This window comes from Rhinolophus ferrumequinum, chromosome 12, assembly GCF_004115265.2.
Source record: "Rhinolophus ferrumequinum isolate MPI-CBG mRhiFer1 chromosome 12, mRhiFer1_v1.p, whole genome shotgun sequence".
Lineage (NCBI taxonomy): Eukaryota > Metazoa > Chordata > Mammalia > Chiroptera > Rhinolophidae > Rhinolophus > Rhinolophus ferrumequinum.
The window spans coordinates 42,065,208-42,090,421 of NC_046295.1; the positions used below are offsets into that span (position 1 = coordinate 42,065,208).

The window sequence follows — 25,214 nt, forward strand, 5'->3', positions numbered from 1 at the left end:
TTGATTTATTTTTTATTCCTTCCTAATTTCATTTTCTCTCTATATATATTTTAGTCACTTTCTTAGTGGATACCATTGAGATTACAATTAACATTCTAAATTTAAGACAATGTAGTTTAAATTGATATCAACTTAGCTTCAGTAACCTACAAAAACTTAGCTCCCATGAGGGTACATTTGTCCCCTTTATGTTATTTTCACTAATTACATCTTACACATTGCATGCGTGTTACCTGAGATTTATGATCATTTTTGTGCATTTGTCTTTAAACCTAGAGGAAATAGGAAGAGGAATTAGAAATCAAAGATAAAATAATGTTGGTTTATGTATATGTATATACCTTACTAGAGTTATTTCTTCATATAGCTTTCAGTTACTGTCTGTAAGTTGCTGTATCCCTTCATTTTAGTCTGACGTGTTCTCTTTAGCATTTCTTGTAGGGAAAATCTACTGGTGACAAATTCCCTCAGTGTTTGTTCATCTGTAAATGTTAATTTCCCTTTCATTTAAGAGTTTTGCCAAATAAAAAATTCTTGGTTGACATTTTTTTTCTTTTAGCACTTTGAGAGTATCATCTTACTGCCTTTTAACCTCCATGATTTCTGATGAAAAACTAGCTGTTAATCTATTAGTATCCTTTGTGTGTGATAAGTTGATTCTCTTTTCCTGCTTTCAAGATTTTCTCTTGGCTTTTGACAGTTTGATTATGTGTTCTGTATTGGTCTTTTTTGACCTAATCCTAATTAAAGTTTGTTTGGCTTCCTGGATGTTTAGATTAATAGGCCCTTATTTCTTCAAATATTCTTTTTGTCCCTCTCTTTTTATCTTCTTCTGGAACTCCCAGAATACATGTGTTGGTGTGCTTAATGGTCTCCCACTTTAGGTGCTATTCATTGCTCTTTATTCGTTTTTTTTCTGTTCCTCAGACTCGAAGTACTTTTACTTGTCCTATATTCATGTTCACTGGTTCTTTCTTTTGGCTATTCAAATCTGCTGTTGACCAGCTCTAGTTGGTTTTCATTTCAGCTGCTGTACTTTTTACCTTTCTATTTTTTTTAACACTTTATATCTCCTTATTTATATTCTCTTTGTACATTGTTTTCCTGGACTTTCTTAGTTTTTTGTCCAAGATTTTCTTTAGCTCTTTGAGCATATTTAAGACAGCTTGTTTAACATCTTGGTCTAGTGTCAATGAATTTTGTCCAAGAACTATAAGAAATACAAGAGCTTTATTTGGTGGTCTTATAGGAATTGCAATTCAGAAACATAGATTTGCGATGGAAACCTCATATGTGTTCTGAGGGGAAAGAAAAGGGCAGAGTTTATAAAGATAGAAAAAGGGGGCTTTCAAAGGGGTTAAACAAATTGCTTTGAAAAAACTGGTTGTTGCTGGCAAGTAGACTTAAGAGGAGTTTGGAAGTCATAGCTCTGTACTAACAAGTTCTGCTTGCTGGAGGCCTCCTGGCTCTATTTTAAATTGTTCACTTGAGAATATCAACTCAGTTTTGCTGTTTTTCTTTCACACTAGTAAATACAATATCTGGGCTTTCTCTTTTTGCGTATGCTTTGTAATTTTTTTATTTAAAACTTGGAATTTTTTTTTTTTAAAGATTTTATTGGGGAAGGGGAACAGGACTTTATTGGGGAACAGTGTGTACTTCCAGGACTTTTATTTTCCAAGTCAAGTTGTCCTTTCAGTCTTAGTTGTGGAGGGCGCAGCTCAGCTCCAGGTCCAGTTGCCATTGCTAGTTGCAGGGGGCGCTGCCCACCATCCCTTGCGGGACTCGAGGAATCGAACTGGCAACCTTGTGGTAGAGAGGAAGCATTCCAACCAACTGAGCCATTCAGGAGCTCAGCGGCAGCTCAGCTCAAGGTACTGTGTTCAATCTTAGTTGTAGGGGGCGGAGCCCACCATCCCTTGTGGGACTCGAGGAATTGAACTGGCAACCTTGTAGTTGTTTGAGAGCCCACTGGCCCATGTGGGAATCGAACCTGCAGCCTTCTGAGTTAGGAGCATGGAGCTCTAACCGTCTGAGCCACTGGGCTGGCCCAAAACTTGGAATTTTGAATTGCATAATGTAACTATACAAATTAGATTTTTTCTTTCCTCGTCTGGGTGTGTTGCTGTTGATTGTGGAGGACTGTAGTCTGTTATTTGTTCACTGACTGTAGTGGGATAGAATTGTTTCCTCCAAAAAGATATGTCAAGTTTTAATTCCCAGTACTTGTGAACGTCACCTCATTTTGAATAGGGTGTTTCCAATGTAATAGAGTTAATATGAGTTCATACTGGATTAGAGTGGGCCCTAATCCAACGACTGTGTCATTATAAAAAGAAGGAAATTTGAACACAGACACAGAAGAAACAGGGAGACTGGAGAACACAATTTGTAGACACATCTAAAAGAATGCCATAAAAGAACAGGTAGAGTTTGGCATGATATGCATATACTCGTATGTACAAGCCAACTCATATTGAGCATTGCTATCAACCACCAGAATCTTGGAGAAAAGCATGGAACATCTTGTCACTCAAGCCTTCAGAAGAAATCAGTTCTGCTGACACCTTGATTTTAGAATTCTTGCTTCCAGATCTGTGAGAGAATAAATTCTTGCTTTAAGCCACCCAGTTTGTGATTTTTTGTTATGATAGACCTAGCAAACTAACACAGTGAATTTTCAAACTGTTTTTGAAAAGAGTATTTTTTGTCCTGTGTGGGCACTGAAGTCTTTATTCCATTATTTTACTGGTTACCTGGTGTACTGACAGAGATTCTCGTAAATTCCTGGAGCCAAAACAAAGCAAAGAGAATCATACAGTATGTCGCCTTCTCAGTGGCTTCTTTAACTTAGTAACATGCATTTAAGCTTCCTGTGTCTTGTCATGGCTTGATAGCTCATTTGGTTTTAGCACTTACAACATTACATTGTCTGGATGTACCAGTTATTTTACCATTCACCTACTGAAGGACATCTTGTTTGCTTCCAAGTTTTGGCAATTATGATTAAAGCTGCTATAAACATCAGTATGCACGTTTTTGTGTAGACATGTTTTCATCTCCTTGGGGTAAATACCAAGGAGCATGATTGCTGCTGGATCATGTGGTAAAAATATATTTAGTTTTGTTAGAAACCACCATACTGTCTTCCAAAGTAATGATGCTATTTTGCATACCACCAGCAATATATGAGAGTTTCTGTTGCTCCACATTCTTGCTATTATTTAGTGTTGGTCAGTATTCCAGATTTTGGCCATTTTAATTGGTATGCAGTGGTATCTCATTGCTTTAATTTGTATTTGTCTGATGATATATGATGTAAATGTATATGCTTACTTGCCACATTGATATCTTCTTTGGTAAGATATATTAAGGTCTTTGGCCCATTTTAAAATTCTGTTGTTTGTTTTCCTCTTACTGAATTTTAAGAGATTTTGTGTGTGTGTGTGTGTGGAAATTTAGATAACTGTCAGATGTGTCTTTTGCAAATTTTTTCTCCCAGCCTTTGGCTTATCTTCTTTCTCGACTAACATTAAAATCTACCATAATTCTTACTGTTTTTTATTTGATGCCCTTGTTTATAGTTTGTATTTTTGTCTTTCATGCCTTTTTTGCTTTTTGTCATTTTAATTGAGCATTTTATATGATTTCATTTTCTCTCCCTTTAGGCATATCAGTTATAGGGTTTTATTTTTAAATTATTTTATAGTGGTTATCTTAGTGTTTTCAGTATACATTTACTATAACTGATCCAAGTCTACTTTCAAATAACACCATACCACTTCACAGGTATAGTATGAGACCTTATAATAAGAAAAATACCCAATTTGTTCCTCTAGTTCTTCATTGCTATTCATTTCACTTACATATAAGCATACATAAACATATATATATATATGTATATATTAAACTTACACAGAAGCATACATAATAAAAGAAGTAATAATGTTGTTACTATTATTTTAAACCCACTAATCTGTTAGATCAATGAAGAATAAGAAAAATAAGTTTCCATTTTTACTGTCACTTTTTTTCCTTCTTCAGTGGTTTTCTTATTGTAGATCTGAGTTTCTGTCATACATTATTTCATTCTCTCTAAAGAACTTTTAAAAATATGTTTTGAAAGCCAAGTCTAGTGGCAACAATTTACCCAATATTTATTTTCTGAGAAAATATTTCTCCTTCACTTTTGATGGAAAATTTCATAGGGTACAGAATTCTAGGTTGGTGTGCTTTTTTTTTTTTTAATCTTACACTTCAAATTTTTCATTATATTCTACTCTTGCTTATTGGTTTCTGAAAAGACGGATGTAATTCTTATCTTTGCTCCTCTGTAGGTAAGGTGTTTTTCCTCTGGCTTATTTCAGGATTTTTTTTCTTTATATTTGATTTTCTGTAGTTTAAAATTGGCCTAGGTTTATAGTGTTTGTTTGTTTTGCGTTTTTTTCTGCTTTTCTATGAGTTTCCTGGATCTGTGGTTAAATGTCTGACATTAATTTGGGGAAATTCTTAGTCAATATTGTTTAAAGTATTTTATCTTTTCCTTCCTTTCTTCTCTTGTTGGTATTTTCATTACTCATAGATGTACCTCTTTTAGTTATCCTCCTAGTGCTTGTAAATTTTGTCTGTTTTTTTAGTTTTTATTCTCCACTTTCTGTATTTTCTGATTCTACTGATATATTCTCTAGTTCGGAGAGTAATTTTCTTAGCTGTGTTTAGTCTTCTACTAAACCCATTAAAGACGTTCTTGTTATAGTGTTTTTTGTCTTTAGCATTAATTTTTGGCTCGCTCTTAGGATTCCCATCTCTCCACTTATATTGTTCACCTATTTTTGCATGCTGTCTACATTGTCCATTAGAGCCCTTACCATGTTAATTGTAGTTGTTTTAAATTCCTGTTCATTTAATTCCAGCACTCTACCATTTCTAGTTCTGATGTTTGCTCTGTCACTTAAAATTGTGTTTTGTTTTGTTTTTGCCTTTTGGTATGCCTTGTTCTTTTTTCTTGATAGCCAAATGTGATGTATTGGGTAAAAGAAACTGATGTAAATACTTCTTTAGTAATTTGGTTGTAAGATGTGGGGAAAGGGAAAAGTTCTGTAGTGCTACGATTAACTCATTCTTTTAATGAGCCTATGTCTGCACTGTGACCTTCTTAAGAGTTTCTCAGTTTTTTCCTACCCCCTGAGGTGGGTCAGGATGGCTAGAGAGGGCTGGATTAGGTACTTTTCTTCTCCTGTATGGATTGGTAGACCTGATTGGAGCTGCGTTTTTTTCCCTTCTGTAGGTCATTTTGGCTCTGATAATACTCCCATCATGTTAACCTTTGGTTAACTTGGTTCTCTAGAAGGCAGGCCTTGTTAACAAGAACAGAGTACTATGGCATAGTTTTAAGTGGTTTCTTTCTCCCCCCCTTACCTGAAGCTCAATGGGATTTTTCTCCAATATTTACTCTGGGAACCTGGTCAGATTCCTGGAAGTATATCTCAGAATATTGTGGAAGCTTCCCTATTACTGGGTGCCCCTAGAGTTTTTGACTCTCTGAGTTGTCCACACTAGTCTTCAGCAGTTCATGAACTACAGTTCAGGTTTTCCAATCTTGGCACTAGTGTCTGTGGTGGTTCCTTTTTGTGAGTTTCTCCTGGTAAACTGTGACTCCCTGTATTCACCTGTCTGTCTCTCCAGTCTTGGGGGCAGTAGTTTGCCCTGTGTCCTGCTCTCTATTACATATCCAAAAAGAGTTTTTGATTTTTGTTCAGCTTTTCACTTGTTAGTACAGAGTGGTGACTTCCAAGCTCCTTTCATGGGAACTGGAGACCCCCAACCCTTCATAGCTTTTTTATACACCGTATAGAAATTAACACGTGAATTGGGATCTTTGTGAATTAGTCTATTTCAAGTCAGGTGGAATAGTAGTATACTTTCTTTGACATGAGTGGAATGGAGTGGCAGGAAATACAAAGTGAAATTGTTTTCATTAATTTTTATTATTTTCAATTTTAAGATTGTATTGATGGCTAATTTTTGTCCTATCTTTTTTCATGCAGATTTGAAACCAAAATTGATTCATTTCATGTTACTGGTTTACCAGACAATTCAATAAAACCCCGCCTCCTGTCTTCATTGGATGGTGCTACATCACTTTTCCAAATTACTTTTGAGACAAATCCATTAGATGAAACTGTTGCTCAAAGGTGTATCATAGAAGCTGAACCTTTAGAAATGATATATGATGCCGTAAGCATTTTTTAAATTTCTGTTTTCATATATTTCAATTCGGTTTGATTTTGTGCCTAATTTTAATGATACTTACTTTTAACAGAGAACAGTGAATAGTATAGTGGAATTCTTCAGACCTCCAAAAGAGGTAAATCTAGCACAGCTCACTTCAGCGACTTTGACTAAACTTGAAGAATTTCGTGACAAGACAGCAACAGGTAAAAATGCCAGTATTAATTTTGGTGAATTAAATACTGAATCCGATACTAAAGTTTTAGTCACTTTAAACTGGTTTTAGTATTTTAAATTTATATTTCTAGACTAGATACAGTTAAGTGAATAATTTGGTACTTTTATATTTAAATGCAGATATAACAAATATCATTTCGTACACTCTGGTTAAACCTAGAAGTTAATTAAAAATTTTTGTTTGGATTTTTGGAATTCTGTTCATGATAGAAAATAGCCTGTCATTTTTTTTTATAAAATCATACAGCCTCTTGCAATGGCCTTTTTGCTTTAATCACTGCCCTTACCATTCAACTGTCTTGTGACCTTTCCTAACCTATACCTATTCTGAACAAAATGCTCGGTTGAACCTCACGTGCTCTTGACTGCAGTATGAGATTGTACACATTAAGTAAACTACACCACTTAATGTTTTTCAATTTAAGCTATTCAAAATTATACATAACAGGTTATTTTTAGTTTCTCACAATTCATGGTTAAAAAATTTGGTCCTCATGATATAATTCTTGTGTAGGTTTTTTGTTGTTTCCTTTTGTAAACTAAGGTACCTTTCTGTTTGAATATCAGATTCTGTAAACTTTATAAATCAGCATTGTATATTCATTCAAACTGATTCAGTGGTTACTTAGAATTTTGTCTTTAAGGAGTAATTCCCATCTCATAGGGTCATAATAATTTTTTAAAAGCTTTTCTTTATTTTAAGTGTGTTTTTCCAGGACCCATCAACTCCAAGTCAAATAGTTGTTTCCATCTAGTTGTGGAGGGTGCAGCTCACAGTGGCCCATGTGGGGATCAAACCGGCAACCTTGTTAAGAGCACTGTGCTGTAACCAACTGAACTAACCGGCTGCTCCTGTAATAATTTGATAATTGATTTAGATTTGAAAACCAATGCTGGACTTCAGAACATAAAATAGATTAAGTTGGTATACAAATCATATGCAAGTGAATGTATTAAATTTATTACAATAAAACACCTCAAGTGAATGAAATACTTAAGGAATGGGAACTCTGGTTTGTTGCCTTTTTTGGTTTACATATGGTTTTATTGAAGATGATTTAATAATCAGGATTTTTTTCGTTTCTTAATAATATCATAAAGAACAAGTATCATTGTTCAGTATGGCAGGTGTAGCTGTATTAAGTTCACCAATTGGAAAGAATTATATAGATTCTAATATAGCAGTTATGAATAAATGTTTCATACAACTTAACTTTTTCAGATATGTGTAAATAGCCCCTTGCTGCTACAATATGTCATCTCCCGAGTTTTACCCAAACTGAGTTTATGGGTTAAAATCATTTATATGAGGAATTATTCTAATTTTTTACTCAGTTATATTTAATTAGGAATGTATACATTGACTAACAAATATTTTTACTTTATATTGAAAATAATTAAATCAAAGGCATTTTAAAATTAATACTAGTTTCACATTAAGACTGTGCTACCAATTAATATATTTAATAATTCTCTATTTCTTGGGTAATTTGAGAAAAATATTCACTGTGAAGATTTAAATTTTCTGCAGGTCTACTATATATTATTGAAACACAGAAAGTGCTTGATCTCAAAATTAATTTGAAAGCTTCATATGTTATTATCCCACAAGATGGAATTTTTAGCCCTACATCAAATCTGCTTCTTTTGGATCTTGGTCATTTAAAGGTATATACTAATAATACTTGTTTTAGAATATGGCATTTAGGGTATTTTCTTGTTTAAAATATATTTTGTTTTTTTAAACAGTTTGATTGGTGTATTGGTTTTTAGATTTATGGTAAATACTAGGATTTGAGAAAATCGTTTCTGGTGAATACAGTCAAGTTTCATTTAATTTTGGGTAGTTTTCCTATATTTCTAAAACTGAAATGAACACTTGAACTCTGCAGGTCAGAGGTGAACCTAAGAATTATATTTATATATAGAATTTGAGAATAATGCTTGAGTTTATTCCCTTTTAAATTTAAGTTTATTATTTGATTTATTAAAATATATAGAGAGGGAGGAAGTTCTGGAGGTAATCAAATATGTCTTCATCCTTCTGAAATTTTTTGTGTATATAACTTTAGATATTGACATTTTATACTTCTATTAAATAATCCTAAATTGAGAAATGAGCATCTCGCATTTACCTAAGTCATTTCCCTTTCTATCTAATTACGTATATTTTTCTTCCTTAGTTTTGAGTAGAGAATAATGTTTTTGTGTTTTCAGATGTTCAGTGTTCAATATAGTACCCACTGGTCACATGTGGTTGATTAAGTTGATTAAAATTAAATAAGATAAAAATTCAGTTTCTTAGTCACATTAGCCACAGTCTTCAGGTGTTTACTAGTCACAAGTGGTGAGTGGGTACTGTATTAGCACAGATGGAGAACAATTCCATTATTGTAGAAAGTTCGGTTGGACAGCACTGCTCTACATCATTAAATGTAGAGAAATAAATATAATAATTTAAAGACTCAAGAGAGATGGATAATGTTAGAATGTTCTTTCTGGCTAGTTCACAGATACGTTCCTTTCCTTGATAGTGACATTCTCCTTTGTTCTGTATTTTTACTCTTCAGTTGTTAATTATGCACACACCTGCTGGATATACAGTTACAACAGTACTTATACATCTAATTATTCATATTTTAATTGGGCTGTGGAACAGGTTGAAGGCGGTATGGTATGGTGGAAAGAGCATACGGTTAGGAGTAAGGGTGTCGATCTAGTTTTGTGATCTTAGGAAATTTGCTTAACCTTTTGTTTAAAATTTATTATCTTTCAAAGAGAGAATCAATTTTGATTGTGTACACACGAGCTATGTAAAATAGAGGGAAAATGTTAAAAATATATGTACATATACATACATATATACATACATACGTACATATATGTATAAATAGGAACTTTATATCCATAGCGGTATATAAAGTAATATACGTACACATATATATGTATGTATATAACTAATATACATATATATGTGTATGTATATAACTAAGAACTTTATATACTGTTGTAGAGCCGTAGAGTAATCTCTAGGATGTTTATGTGAAAAAAGTAGTGTGCATAGTTCTCTAATAAAGGGGAAGTACAAATATAGCTTGCTTAGAGTTGCATGAATGGCAGAGGTGGGACAAAAATTCAGCTATCCTAATATTTAACCCTGGGCTCTTAGTTTTTATTATAAAGCTATCTAACTAGTTGTCATCATGCCATATAAATGTTTTATAAGCTATATTTGTTTCTTGTTTTTAATAAAAAGGCTTATGAGATTTTAAAATATTAGATGTATTACTCTGCAGACTGTCTTGATTCCCCTGTTTTAATATAAATAATTGGGAAATATAACTTAATAGGTAAAAATTCACTTTATACCTAATCTTCTCATTATATGTGCCATGGGTAATTACATTTCTAATAGCCTTATAATAAATGTCATCTTGTGAGTTTACCCTCTCCTATTAACTTTTTATATTCTGGAAGATAAAAACTTTATCTTTTTGTTTTGATGTAGTTTGCATAGTCTAAACTATTAAAATTAACTTCAAGGTAACAAGTAAAAGTCGTTCGGATTTACCAGATATGAAACAAGGTGTGGCCAAACTTGAAGAAATAATGCAAAGAGCTTATGACTCCTTTGATATTCAGCTTACAAGCATACAGCTGCTTTACAGCAGAGTTGGTAAGTGTACAGGGAATTACTTTTCATTTTGATGAAGTATTATTTAGTTTTTTAGACAGTTTCTCTGAAGACCTTCATCCTAAATATGTTAGAGCTTTTATATTTTTAAATTAGAAGTAGATAGTAGTAGGAGCAATATCTCAACTAGGAGCGGTTTCACCTTGCAAGAGCCATTGTCTGTGTCTGGAGACATTTTTGGTTGTCACAAGTGGACAGTGGGGGCACTGCTAGTATTTAGTGGGTGGAGGTCCGGGATGCTATTAAACATCATACAATGTAGAGGAACGTGATCCCACAAGACTTATTTAGCCCAAATGTCAGTAGTGCTGAGATTGAAAAATCCTGATCTATACCATTATTTTCCAACCTTTGGACAAGGTTGGACAAAGTTTGAAAACATTGGCACATTTTTAAAATATTTGTATTACAGAGTGCGATAACCAGAAGAGACTGTTGAAGGGATGAGTCAACTAGAATAGGGGCTCTGACCACCCCTGCTGTAAATGACCAGTCAAAGACTGAGAAGGGTTACTGTCTTAAGCATACTTTAACCCCATTCACTTTGGTATACTGATCAAGAGGCTGTGATACAGATGAAGTTTTTTAGATGAAGTCAACAGAGCCAGAAATTCACTTGTCAGAAGCCACTAAAGGATAGTGAGAGATCCCTGACTAATTGAGCCTTCTTTCCGCTATGTTATATTGCTTCTGAATCCCTGGAGCGTTAGTGATCATTCAGATAATTCAACAACGGTGGATTGGTGGCTGTTTTAGAGCTCTATATGCATGTGTATGGTCAAATTTTAATTTTCTGAGCTAACTAACGAGAGGAGAAGCAATAGAAAACACAAAGTAATGGTTATTTAAAATGTTAGTTTATATAGGAGTAGAACATTTTTATTTTATTTCTTTAACTATAATTACTTGAGGATAATGAAATTGGTTTATGTTTTTATCATATTCCAGTTGGTGTAGAAGGAACCCAGAAATATAGCGGGTGGGAAATTTATAGAAAATTCATGAACTTTTTCTCAGGGAATACATTATTATATTTTGGTATGTTTGATACATTTTGGTCACTAGTTTTTGAAGTCCATTAACTATACTTAACATTTAAGATAGATGCTTTGTGAAAAATTTTTTTAAACGTATCATTATTGTCTGAAAATTATTAGAATTTCTTGGAATGTTTTTGATAAGCATTAACTATTCTTAATTAAATGTTTTGAGCAAGGTTTTTTGACCTTGGGTTACTTTATGTACTTGTCATAGATTCTCTTGATAAATACTCAAACATAGGCTTCTAAATATCTTATTTTTTTTAACCTGTAAATTGAGAAAGGAAGGAAATATTACCATAATGCTGTTGGAATTTAAAAACTGTACAAAAGTCCATTTTACTACCTATCTCTGAAAGTCTAATCTTTCATTGGCTTGGTTTTCCTTGTCTGAGGATTTTATGACTCATGGGATTATTAGATTCAAATGAGGTAATATATATAATGTATTTCAGTGTCTATCCTCTTGTTGCTTTTTTCAACATATGTGCCTAGAGTATATGGGATATGCTTGTATGGTGTTTATGAATACTTGTAAATGCATTTTTTACATGACTTACATAGTTTTATATCCTGATTTTTTCCTTTCATTTACCAGTAATATTTTGGGCACTTGAATTCATGATTTTTATTGGTTATCTAATGTTCTAAGGCTATGCTGTCAGTTATTTAGCCATTTTCCTTATTAAACATGTAACCCTCACAGGGTTACAAGAGGGTCACATTTGTTGTAAATTTCAGCCTTACTACTCACTAGCCTTAGCAAGTTCTAAATTCTTTTGAGTCTCATTTTCTATAAATGGGATGATTATACATCATTGTGAAAATTAAATACAAGTCTAAACATTGCCTAGAATAGTGCATTTATAAATCTTGAATAAATGGTAGTTTTTATTAGTTAATACTGAAGAACTGCATTCTTCCCTACCTTGCCCATTATTGCCTTAGAGCCATGTTGTTTTTTAGGTAAGATATCTGGTTGGTATAGTGATTATCAGTGGATGCACAGTAGATTTGATTAAAATGTTTTTCAATAAGCATTTTTGTTATTAAAACATAGTCTTGTGAAGCTTCAGAAGGAAAAAGAGAGGGTAAAGTGTTTACCTGTTGATTGTGTGTTCCTGAGAAGGTGATAGTATTATTTAGATGTGGGACGAGTCCCCTGTATCATGCAGTGTGTGACTATGAAGTATTAATAGTAATTTTAGGTTTAGTGTGTTTTTCAAATTATACGTGTGCTAAATATGTACTGTTTTCTTTAATTAGGTGATAATTGGAAAGAAGCACGAAAACTCAATGTATCCGAACAGCATATTTTGGTACCTCTGCACTTCAACTTGGAACTCTCTAAGGCCTTGGTTTTCATGGACATAAGGATGCCCAAGTATGTATTGTCTGTTTTATGTGATTATAGATTTTCTTGGTAATTTTATAACTAAGGAAATACCATATTTGATTGATTCTTTGTGTGTGTGTGTGTGTGTGTGTGTGTGTGTGCGTGTGTGTGTGTGTGGTAAAATATACATAACACTACATTCACATTGTTGTGCAACCATCACCACAACTTTTTCATCTTCCCAAACTGAAACTCTGTACCCATTATAAATATTAATGTTCCCTGTTACCCCAGCTTATGACAGTCACCATTCTATGTTATGTCTCTATGAATTTGACTACTGTAGATACAGTTCATCCTTGAACCCCAGGCATTTGAACTGTTCAGATCTCCTTATATTCAGATTTTTAAAAATAAGTATACAGTTGTTCCTCTGTATCCTCAGGTTTTGCATCTGCGGGTTCAACCACCCATGGATCAAAAACATTATTTTCGTTCTGTGTTAGGAATCCATGGATGTGGAGAGCCGAGTTAAGTTATATGAGGATTTTTGACTGCAAGGGAGGTCAGCACCCCTAGTCCCCTGTGTTGTTCAAGGGTCAGTTGTACTTCATATGAGTGGAATCTTATAATATTTGTCCTTCTCTGTCTGGGTTATTTCACATAACATAATGTCTTCAGGGTTGATTCCCGTTGTAGCATATGTCAGAATTTCATTTGTTTTTAAGGCTGAAAAATAGTCATTGTATGTGTGAGTATATATCACATTTGGTTTATTCATCTGTTGATGGATATTTGGGTTCTTGTAATGTTTGGCTGTTGAAATAGTGCTGCTATGAATATTGGTATGCAAAAATCTGTTTGAATCCCTGCTTTAATTTTTTTTGTTTTTTTTTGTATATACCAGAAAAGGAATTGCTGGATAATATGATGTAATTCTTTTTCTAATTTTATGAAAAACTGCCCTACTGTTCTCCATAGCAGCTACACCATTTTATATTCCTATCAGCAATGCACAAGGGTTCCATTTCTCCCATTTCTTTACCAACATTATGTTATTTTCTGCATTTTTAAAATAATGGCCATCCTAATAAGTGTGAAGTTGTATCTAATTACAGTTTTGAATTGCCGTAATGATTAGTGATGTTAAGTATTTTTTCATGTACTTGTTGACCATTTATATATTTCTTTGGAGAAATGTCTTTTCAAATACTTTGCCCATCTTTTAATTGGATTTTTTTGTTGTTGTAGGAGTTTTTGTTTTGTTTTTTAATATATCCTGTATATTAACTCCTTATCACATATATAATTTGAAACTATTTACTTTTATTTTGTGGATTGCCTTATTTATCACTCTTTTGACAGTGTTCTTTGATACACAAAAGTTTTAAATTTGATGAAGTCTAATCTTTGTTGCCTGGGTGTTTGGTGTCAAATTCAAGAAATTATTATCAAATACTGTGTCCTAAAGCTTTTTCTATATTTTTTTCAAAGAGTTTTATACTTTTAGCTCGTATGTTCATGTTTTCTATCTATTTTGAGTTAAATTGCATATGATGTAAAGATCAAGCTTCATTCCATTGGATTTGGATATCAAGTTTTCCCAGCACCATTTATTGAATAGACCGTCTTGGTACCTTTGTCGAAAATCATTTAACCATATATGTAAGGGTTTACTTCTGGGCTTTCTGTTCTATTCCCTTAGTCTCTGTGTTTGTTTTATGCCGGTACCACCGTCTTTTTATTACTGAAACTTTCTATTAAGTTTTGAAATCAGGAAGTGTAATTCATCCAACTTCATTATTTTTCTAGATTGTTTTGGCTATTTGGGGTCCTTGAGATTCCATATCAATTTTAGGATGGATTTTTCTATTTTCACAAAGTATGTTTTTTTGAGATTTTGCTATGAATTGTATTGAATCTGTAAATGCTTTGAGTTGTGACATCTTAATATTAAGTCTTTAAATCCATGAATACAATATGTCTTTTTGTTTATTTGTTCTTTATTTCTTTCAGCAGCATTTCAATATATGTCTTTTACTTCCTTGTTTAAGTTTATTCTTTTTGATGCTATTGTAAATGGAATTGTATCCTTAATTTCCATTTTGGATTGTTCATGATTAGTGTATAAAACTCATCTGATTTTTCTGGGTTGAGTTTGTATCCTACAACTTTGCTAAATTTATTTATTATAACATTTTTGTGGAATTGTTAGGGTTTCATGCATATAAGATCACTTCATCCTTTAACAGATGTAATCCAAATATGAACAGTCAATTTTACTTCTTCCGTATTGATTTGGATGGCTTTTATATCTTTTTCTTCCCTAATTAGCCTTTCTAGAATTTCTAATACTCTGTTGAATAGAAGGTGATTCAAACCATCATCCTTTATCCTGAGGATAGAGGAAAAGCTTTTAATTTTTCACTATTATGTTAGCTGTGGGTTTTTCATATATGACTTTTGTTATGTTTAGGTGGTTTCCTTCTAATATTAATTCGTTGAGTGTTTTTATCATAGAAGTATGTTGAATTTTTCAAATGCTTTTTCTTCATGAAGTGAGATGATCATGTGTTTTATTTTTCTTTGTTCTACTAAGGTGGTGTATTATATTTACCTATTTTCATACGTTGAGCCATCCTTGCATCCCAGGAATAAGTCTGACTGGGTTTTGTTGTATAATCTTTTTAATGTGGTGTTGAATTTTGTTTGCAGGTACTTTATTGAAGATTTTGCATCAATTTTCATAAGAAACATTGCTCTATAGTTATTTTGTAGTGTTTTTGTCTGGCTTTAGTGTCAAAATGATGCTGATTTCAGAATGAATTAGGAAGTATTCCTTTTTCTTAAATTTTCTGGAAGAGTTTGAGAAGGATTTGTGTTATACTTTTTAAAATGTTTGGTAGAATTCACCAGTGAAGCTATCTGATCGTGGATTTTCTTGGTTGTTGGGAGATTTTTGATTACTGATTCAATCACCATGCTAGTTATAGGTCTCTCCAGATTTTCTGTGTCTTTTTGGTGGTTTTTTTTTTTTTCACAATTTAGTTTTGATAGGTTTGTGTTTCTGGGAATTTCTCTACTTCTAAATTGTTCAATTTGTTGGTGTAAAACTGTCCATAGTACTTTCTTATAGTCTTTCTTATTTCTATAGAATTGGTAGTAATGTCCCCACTTTCATTTCTGATTTCAATTTTTTTTCCTCAGTCTAGAGATAAAGTGCCTTCAATTATGTTGATGTTTTTTGAAGAACCACCTTTGATTTTGTTGATTTTCTCTATTATTTTTTAATCTACTTTGTTTCTTTCTGCTCTAATCTTTATTCCCTTTCATTGACTTTTGAATTGGTTTGCTCTTCTTCTAGTTCCTTAAGGTATAAAGATAAGTTGTTGATTTGCGATATTTCTTCTTGATTAATGTAAGTGTTTACAGCTATAAATTTCCCTCAGCATGGCTTTTGCTGCATCCTGTATATTTTGGTACATTATGTTTTTATTTTCACTTGTCTCAAGATATTTTCTCATTTCTCTGTGATTTCTTCTTTGACCCATTGTTTAACAGTGAGTGTGTTGTTTGATTTGTGAATTTAACATTTTTCTTCTGGTATTGATTTTCTGGTTCCATTCCTTGTTATTGGAAAGGATGCTTTCTATGATTTCAATCTTTTAAAATATTTTGACACTTATTTGTGACCTAACATAATGGCTGATCGTGGAGAATATTCTATGTGCACTTAGGAAAAATGTGTATTCTGGTGTTGGGGTATAGGAGAGTGTCTACATATGTCTCTTTGGTTCAACTTGTCGATAGTGTTGTTCTAGTTCTCTGTTTATTGATGTTTTTTTGGTTGGTCTATCAGTTATTGAAAGTGAAGTATTAAAGTCTCATGTTATTGTAGATACATTTTTCTCAATTCTGTGTTTGACTCACATTTTTCAGCTCTGATATTTGTTGCATGTATGTTTGTAATTGTTATATCTACTTGAAGTGACATTTTTGTCATTGTAAAATGTCCTTTTTTGTCTCTTGTAACAGGTTTTGACTTACGGTCTATTTTGACTGATAATTATTATAGCCATTTTTGCTTTCTTTTGTTTATGTGCATGGAATATCTTCCAGACTATTGTAATAACTTTCAAACTATTTGTGTACTGAGGTCTCAAGTGAGTCTCTTGCTTGTACAGGAACTTTTTTTTTAATCCATTCTGTCAATTTATATTTTTGATTCGGAAGTTTAAACCATTTACACTTAAAGGAACTAGGGAAGGACTTTTGTCATTTTGTTATTTACTTTCTGTATGTCTTAAAGCTTTTTTGTCCTTTATTTCTTCCTTACAGCCTTTGTGTTTAGTTCATTTTTTTGTTGTTCCATAGTTTGGTATCCTTTTCTTTTTCATATGTGCATATTCTATAGAAATTTTCTTATTATTTATCAGGGAAATTGCATACAACATTGTAAAATTATAACAGTATTTAAAATTGATACCAATTTTAATTGCACAGAAAACTCTACCTTTTTACTACTCCATTCCCTTCATTTTATGGTACTGATGTCACAAATTATATATTTATATATTGTGTACCTATTAACAAAGATTTATATTTTTATGCATTTGATTTTAAATTCTACAGAAAATCAAAAGTGGAGTTACAGTCTAAAACTACAATACTTGATTTTATATTTATCATGTATTTATCTTTACCTAGATCTTTTATTGATAGCGGAAGCTTTCAGCCCAGGATCCTAAGTAGAGAAGTCTGTTGAACTGTTTAGATGATTTAGTCCTAAATAGTTTTAGACTGTAGAGAGGCCTTTCACCTCTTTCCACCACTAGTTTTTCTCCCCCTTGCAAACATTCAAACTTCTGTCAGAACTATTTTAAAATTATGCTATGCGAAATAAGTCAGACAGAAAAAGTCAAGAACCATATGACTTCACTCACATGTGGGATATAAAACTGAAAGCAACAAAGGAACAAGACAAAGAAACAAAAACTCAGGCACAGACAGCAGTTTAGTGGTTACCAGAGAGTAAGGGGGAAGGAGAGATTATAGAAGAGTGTAAAGGGGGTCAAATATCGGGTGATGGAAGGAGAACTGACTCTGGGTGGCAATCACAATGTGATATATAGATGATGTATTATAGAAATGTACATTTGAAACCTATGTAGTTTTACTAACCATTGTCACCCCAATACATTTAATTTAAAAAAATGTAACCAAAGACACATCTAACATCTAACAATCAATTTCAAAGAAATTGTTGGTAGAGATGCAACAAAAGAATACTCACATAATAGTAGTGCTGAAAGGTTTGTGCCTCCATTATAGAAAGAAGGATAGAGGTAAGTAGTTACATTCTGGCCTTCCTACATGCTGTGGAATACACCAGGTTCCGACTACTTACTGTTCTTGCCACGTGAAAGGGAGAGACCTAAGAGAAACTTACACCTTACTTTGTGGCCTTTTAAATTATAATGACTCTTTCCACAAGCAAACATTATGCAGCATATTAAGTCTTGTTCTCCTAGACTTTCTTCTTCTAGAAAATCTAACTGCATTAAGGCAGAGGAATGTCAGCAATCTCATTGAGGTAGAAGGAAAGAAAGCCATTCTACACATTTTGTTGTTGTTTTATAATCTAGCATAAGGTATAGTTTGATTTTAAGTGCAAGTCTTAGGTTCTTTGGTTCCTCCTCAAATTTCCTCCTGCCAATTAGCTGTTGTCTGATATTTCTTGTAAAGTTTGTCAGTATGTGATAAGGCCAAAGATGTATGTGATTTTCTGGGGTAAATGTATATGTATGAATTGATTTATTTTTCAGTATTTTTTATTACTTTTTATTTGGTATCTATACTAGAATCTAGGAAATTATGGGATGCCAGACAAAAAGTGATATTACTGAGGGAAGAAAAGGTTAACTTACCTTGCTTTCAATTCTTCTTTTTAGTATATGATTAGGGAGAATTTACGTCCTGTAATGAAGGGAATGTGTGTACTTGTATCAGTAATTAAAATAGCTGATTAAAATGTCTAAATAGATAGATAGATAGAGGAATGCAAGGTCACGTGAAATTAATTCAGTGTAATAGTCAGCAAACTTTTTTTGTAAAGGGCCAGATAATACATACTGTAAGCTTCAAGTCCATCCTGTTTCTGTCACAACTACTCAACTCTGCTGTTTAGCATGAAAGCAGCCATAAACAATACATAATGAATGGCATGGCTGTGTTCCAGTAATACTTTATTTACAAAAATAACCAGCAGACTGGATTAGCTAACCCATGACCATAGTTTGCCAGCTTCTGGTCCAGTCCGTTATAGCCAAACATGACCACTGAAAGGGAAAAGACACCAGGGAAGCCATTTAAACTAGTATTCTATTGATACTAAAATGGCTATAGCTTGGGACCAGAGAAGTGTACCAAAAATAATCACAGGCAGAAACTATAATGATTTAGAAAGATGAAATTTGACTAGTGTTTGATCGCAATTTTGTAAGTTATAAACAGTATAAATATTATATAAAATCTTGGAACTCTATAAATATCAGCCAGTTTTGTGTATTTTTTTGTTTTCTTGTTTTTGTTTGTTTGTTTTTAAATTTGAGCTTAGAAAGTTTAAGGCAAATAAAAGGAAGCACTCTATTTGGGAGGTAGCATTTTGGTGCCTATCATTTTTAGGTTGTACGGGCATATTTAAAGAAATTGAAAAGAAGTTTAGATACATTTATGAGACTAATCCATAATAGGTTCCTAAGTTAAACTAGTATGTATGAGACTAATTACAAATATTTAGGCTGTTGGAAATAAAAGAAAGCTTACAGTTTTTTTCTAGGAATTCAGATATATTTTTAGAATGATAAGCGTAGTATAGTAGCCAGTGTGCATGAATTGAAAAGGTAAGTTTTAGGAAAAGTATAGGGATAAAAATGATGAATGAAAATTTACTCTCTTTTTGATGTGAATCTCTTATTACTTTTTAAAGACTTTATTTATTTTAGAGAAGTTTTAGGGTCACAGAAAACGGATAGGAAGATACAGCGATTTCCCATATACACCCTGCATCTACCCAGGCACAGCCTGCCGCATTAACATGCCCCACCAAAGCGGTGCGTTTGTTACAATTGATGAACTTACAGTAACACATCATCATCACCCAAAATCCATAGTTCACATTGCAATTCATTCTTGGTGTGGTACATTCTGTGGGTTTGGACAAATGTGTAATGACACGTATCCATCTTTATGGTGTCGTATTGAGTATATCACATAAAGTATTTTCAGTGCCCTAAAAATCTTTTGTTATCCACCTATTCATTCCTCTACCACCCTCTGGCAAACACCTTTTTACTGTGTCCATAGTTTTTCCTTTTCAGAATATCATATAGTTGGAATCACACAATATGTAGCCTTTTCTGATTGGTATCTTCCACATAATAATATGCATTTAAGGTTCTTCCATGTCTTTTCATGACTTCATAGCTCATTTCTTCTTCGTGCTGAATAATAATATTCCATTGTCTACCACAGTTTGTTTATTCATTCACCTACTGACAGACATCTTGGTTGCTTCCAGATTTTGGTAATGAAGTTAGAATATAAAGTTTATGTGGATAAGTTTTATTCATATAAAATTATGAGTAAAGATGCTATAAACATTTGTGTGCAGGTTTTTTAGGGGACATAAGTTTCACCTTTTTTGGGTAAAGACCAAAGAGTGCAATTCCTGGATCATATGGTAAGACTATGTTTATTTCGGTGAGAAAGTACTAGACTTCCTCCAGAATGGCTGTACCCTTTTGCATTAACAACAACAATGAATGAGAGTTGTTGCTGTTTGTTCCACATCATTGCCATTATTTGATTTTATCAGCAGTCTCGATTTTGGTCATTCTAATAGGTATGGCGTGGTGTCTCATTGTTGTTTTAATTTGTATTTTCCTGATGATATATGATGTGGAACATTTTCATCTGTATGTCTTCTTTGATGAAGTATCTGTCAAGATCTTTGTTCCATTTTTCAATTGATTGTTTATATTACTGAGTTCTAAGAATTCTTTGTATATTTTTAGATAACATCCTTTATGAGATGTGTGTTTTGCAAATGCTTTCATTCCATTTGTGGCTTGTCTTTTGATTCTCTTGACGTTGTAGAGCAGAAGTTTTAATTTTAATGAAGTCCAACTTAATCAGTTTTTTTTTCGTGACTTGTGCCTTTGCATCTAAAAATCATGGCCATACCTAAGGTCATCTAGGTTTTCTTGAATTTATCTTTTTGGAGTGTTTGTAGTTTCGCATTTTACATTTAGGTCTGTGATCCATTTTGAATTCTTATGAAGGGTATAAGGTCTGTTGTCTAGATTCATTTTTCTTGCCTGTGGATTCCCGTTATTACTGCAGTACCATTTGTTGAAGAGAATGTCTTTGCTTCATTGTATTGCTTTTTCTCCTTTGTCCCACATCAGTTGATTAAGTTTATGGAGTCTATTCCTGGGCTCTCTATTCTGGTCCATTCATCTTTTTGTTTATTCTTTCACCAATATTAGTGTCTTACTTACTGTAGCTGTACAGTTTAAGTCTTGAAGTCAGGGAGTGCCAATCCTCCAATCTTGTTCGTCTCTTTAATGTTATGTTGGTATTCTGGGTCTTTTGCCTCTGCATATAAATTTTAGAATTATTTTGTTAAATCCATTAAATAATTTTCTGGGATTTTGTTTGTGATTGCATTGAATTTGTAGATCAGTTTGAGAAGAACTGACATCTTGTCAATATCGAGTCTTCCTTTTCATGAATATGGAATATCTCTTCGTTTATGTAGTTTGATTTCGTTCATCAGAGTTTCGCAGTTTTCCACATGTAGCTCTTGTATGTATTTTGTTAGATTTATACCTAAGTATTTCTTTTTGGTTGCTAATATAAATAGTATTATGTTTTTAATTGGAAATTCCAGTTCCATTGTTGGTATATTGAAAAGGGATTGACTATTTTGTATTAACTTTGTATCTGTCAGCCTTATAATAATGGCTTAATAGTCCCAGGAGGTTTTTGTTTGTTTTTTTTATTCATTGGGTTTTCTATATAGGTGATCATCAGCAAACAAAGACAGTTTTGTGTTTTCTTTCCCAATCCGTATGCCTTTTATATCCTTTTTTGTCTTATTTCATTCACAAGGACTTGCAGTACAATCTTGAAAAGGGGTAGTGAGAGGGACATCTTTGCTTTGTACCTAATCTTAGTGGGAAAACGTTGAATTTCTTACTGCTGAGTATGGTGTTAGCTGTAGGATTTTTGAACATATTCTTTATCAAATGGAGGAAGTTCTCCTTTATTCTAGTTTACTGAGAGTTTTATATTTTTTATTATGAATGTGTGTTAGATTTTGTCTTATGCATCTATTTATATGATTGTATGATTTTTTCGTTTTTATTTAGATCTGATTTTTCAACATGATTTTAGATGTATAATCTCTTGGACAAGTTATTTGAATTTACTAAGACTTAGTTTCATGATAGGAACCATGTACATACAGGAATTTACACGAAATGGAACAGAAATAGGTTGTCTGCCTTACAGGTGGTGAGGACTTTATGATGATGCATATCAAGTGCTTTTCTTAATACCTACCATGTCATAAACACTTGAGAAATAGTGATTGTCAACTGTTCTTTGTAAATAATAGAGGGATAAATAAATGGAATAACATTAGAAAATAAGCTTCTGAAAAATAATGATGTTAGTTCATCCAATGCGACTGGTCAATAAGGTAAAATGTGAATTTGAGTGGCAATTATGGGATAATTTGTGCATCGACAATGGATAATTTTAGTGCTAAAATCCCATTTTATTAATTTTGGATAATTTACGGGGACAGTCATCTTTTTAATTAATGCACTTAACTCAGAATGAAAGTTGCTTTATAATGATTCCTGTCTTTTTGAAACAGATTCAAGATTTTTGGAAAGTTACCCCTGATTTCTGTACGAATCTCAGATAAAAAACTGCAAGGGATTTTGGAGTTAATTGAAAGCATTCCAAACCCCGCCCCTGCGGCTGACGGACCTGCCCCTATCAAATCGGTTCAGGTGATGTGAGTTACGAAATGAGTACAAACACGCGTCTACAAAATCACAAGTAGTATTTGTAATAACCACAAAAACTGTGGGTAAAGCCACTGAATTCATTTTGAATAGACCTTTAAAAAATTACATTTTAAAAGAGAAAATGATGAAGTAGTAAAAGGTGCACACACTGTGTTTCGCCGAAAATAAGACCTAGCCGGCCAATCAGCTCTAATGCGTCTTTTGGAGCAAAATTATATAAGACCAGGTCTTATTTTACAATAATAATAGGAATTATAATTATATAATATAAGACCAGGTCTTATTTTACAATAATAATAGTAATTGTAATCATATAATATAAAAGAAGACCAGGTCTTATTTTACAATAATAATAGGAATTATAATTATATAACATAAGACCAGGTCTTATTTTACAATAATAATAATAATTATAATTATATAATATAATATAACATAAGACCGGGTCTTATATTAATTTTGGCTCCGAAAGACGCATTAAAGCTCACTGTCCAGCTAGGTCTTATTTTTGGGAGAACAGGGTAGCAAAGAAAGGTAAAAATAAGCTTACCTTTCTTCACTTCTCCATCCTTCAGTTCCTCTCCTTAATGGTAACACTGTTAACCACTGCATCTCTAGTTTTCTGAAAATGTATCTGACATATGCTAGCACACACACATACAAACATATGCACCTCTGTGTGTATGTGAGTGTACGTGTGTGTACACGTATAAGTGTGTGTGTGTGTGTGTATGTATATATATATTCTTAGAATTTACATGAGTGGTATTATATTGTTTTGAATCTCTGTTCTTTTGCCATTATTATCATATGTTAAATGCCTTAGAGATATTTTCATGTTATCACATACAGATCTATCTTATTCTTTTTTAATGATGATATGTATTGAATTGTTTGAGTGTACCATCCTTTACCTAACATAGTCCCCTTTTGATGGGCTTTCATATTGTTATGAGTGTTCATAGTTATAAAAATACTGCTTTGAACTTTCTTGTACATGTATTTGGATATATTACATGTTCCTTTTAAAAATCAGAGGCATATATAAAAAAGGGCAGAGAATAACCATTTATTATATCTTCTTTTACTGACTTTATATAATGTGCCAGGCCACACATTTGGCAAAGGATTACTATATAAGTGTACCTATTATTTATGTTCAACACCTAGCACACCTCTAGATTTTTGCATATTTTATCTTTAAGCCTGATCATAATCCAGCAATTTAGATATTATGGTCATTATTTTGTCCAGGAAATAGTCTTTTACAGAGTTTAAATATTTGCCTACGGTCATATAGCTTGCTAAACCAAATTTTGAATTCAGGTTTCTTTTTCTCCCTTTTTTTGAACACATCTACAGGTGATCTTCTTTCTTCTATTACCATGTTGCTTTCTATATAGATGACTGCCTTATCTGCAGGGATTCTGTTTTCGACTTTTTCCAATTTTCCAGAGAAAGTTCAGTACGAAACATTAGATCTCTACTAAGAGTTTTAATTTATGTTGGAATGGTTTTACAAGGCAGATAAAATATGTGTTTTTTTAAAACAAAGAATCACCACTTTATGAATGCTGTTGTTTTAGAAACAAAGTTTCAGTCACAAGTCTTAAATGTTTTAATACTTAAATATCTCTTGAAGTTGGATGTTTCATTTGTCAGTGTTTACTTTGTGTATTTTAAAGTTTCTTTGTTGAATACATATACATTTAGGATTGTTAACTGTGCTTTGGTATATTCCTTTATCAGTATGTAATATCTCTCATTAACCCTAGTTATATTCCTTTTTCTGAAGTACTTTGTCTGATATTAAAATAGCCACTGTAGCTTTCTTTTTTCTTGTTGCAGAATTTTTTTTTATTGTTTGATTATTTTAAATTGAAGTGAAATTCACATAACATTAAATTCACATAACATTTGAAAGTGTACTGCTCTGTTGACTTTAGTATATTCACAATGTTGTGCAACCTAGGTCTAAAACATTTTTATCATCCTAAAAGAAAACCCTGCTTCTATTAAAACAATCATTACCTATTCACTGTCCATCACACAAACCCCTTGTATCTACCTGTTTGCTTTCTTTTTTTTCATATTTTCTTTTTTAAATTAGTTTTTATTTTGTAATTATAGTTGACATTCAATATTATATTAGTCTCTGGTGTACAGCATAATGGTTGGACATTTATATAATTTACAGAGTGATTCCCCCGTAAGTCTAGTATCCACTTGGCACCACACATAGTTACTATAATATTATTGACTATTCCCTATGCTGTACTTTATATTTTTGTAACTATTTTTTAACTACCAATTTGTATTTCTTAATCCCTTCACCTTTTTCACCCAGGCCTCCAAACCGCCCCCCCCCGCCAATCTGGCAACCATCACTTTGTTCTCTGCATCTATGGGTCTGTTTTCTTTTTCTTTATTTCTTCATTTGTTCTTTAGATTCCACATATAAGTAAAATCATGTGGTATTTGTCTTTCTCTGTCTGACTTATTTCACCTAGCATAATACCCTCCAGGTCCATCCATGTTGTCACAAATGGTAAGATTTCATTCTTTTTTTATGG

General features: G+C 32.6%; 1 protein-coding gene across 2 annotated transcripts in view; it reads left to right on the forward strand.

Moving 5' to 3' along the window:
* The window catches only part of VPS13A (vacuolar protein sorting 13 homolog A), a 192,035-nt gene that overhangs the window by 45,865 nt on the left and 120,956 nt on the right, over positions 1–25,214 (forward strand). For both annotated transcript variants that reach the window (XM_033122388.1, XM_033122387.1), the window contains exons 18-23: positions 6,048–6,237; positions 6,323–6,437; positions 8,000–8,136; positions 10,012–10,144; positions 12,469–12,586; positions 22,485–22,623. In XM_033122388.1, coding sequence (XP_032978279.1) covers positions 6,048–6,237; positions 6,323–6,437; positions 8,000–8,136; positions 10,012–10,144; positions 12,469–12,586; positions 22,485–22,623 — 832 coding nt within the window. The remainder of the gene's footprint in view (positions 1–6,047; positions 6,238–6,322; positions 6,438–7,999; positions 8,137–10,011; positions 10,145–12,468; positions 12,587–22,484; positions 22,624–25,214) is intronic.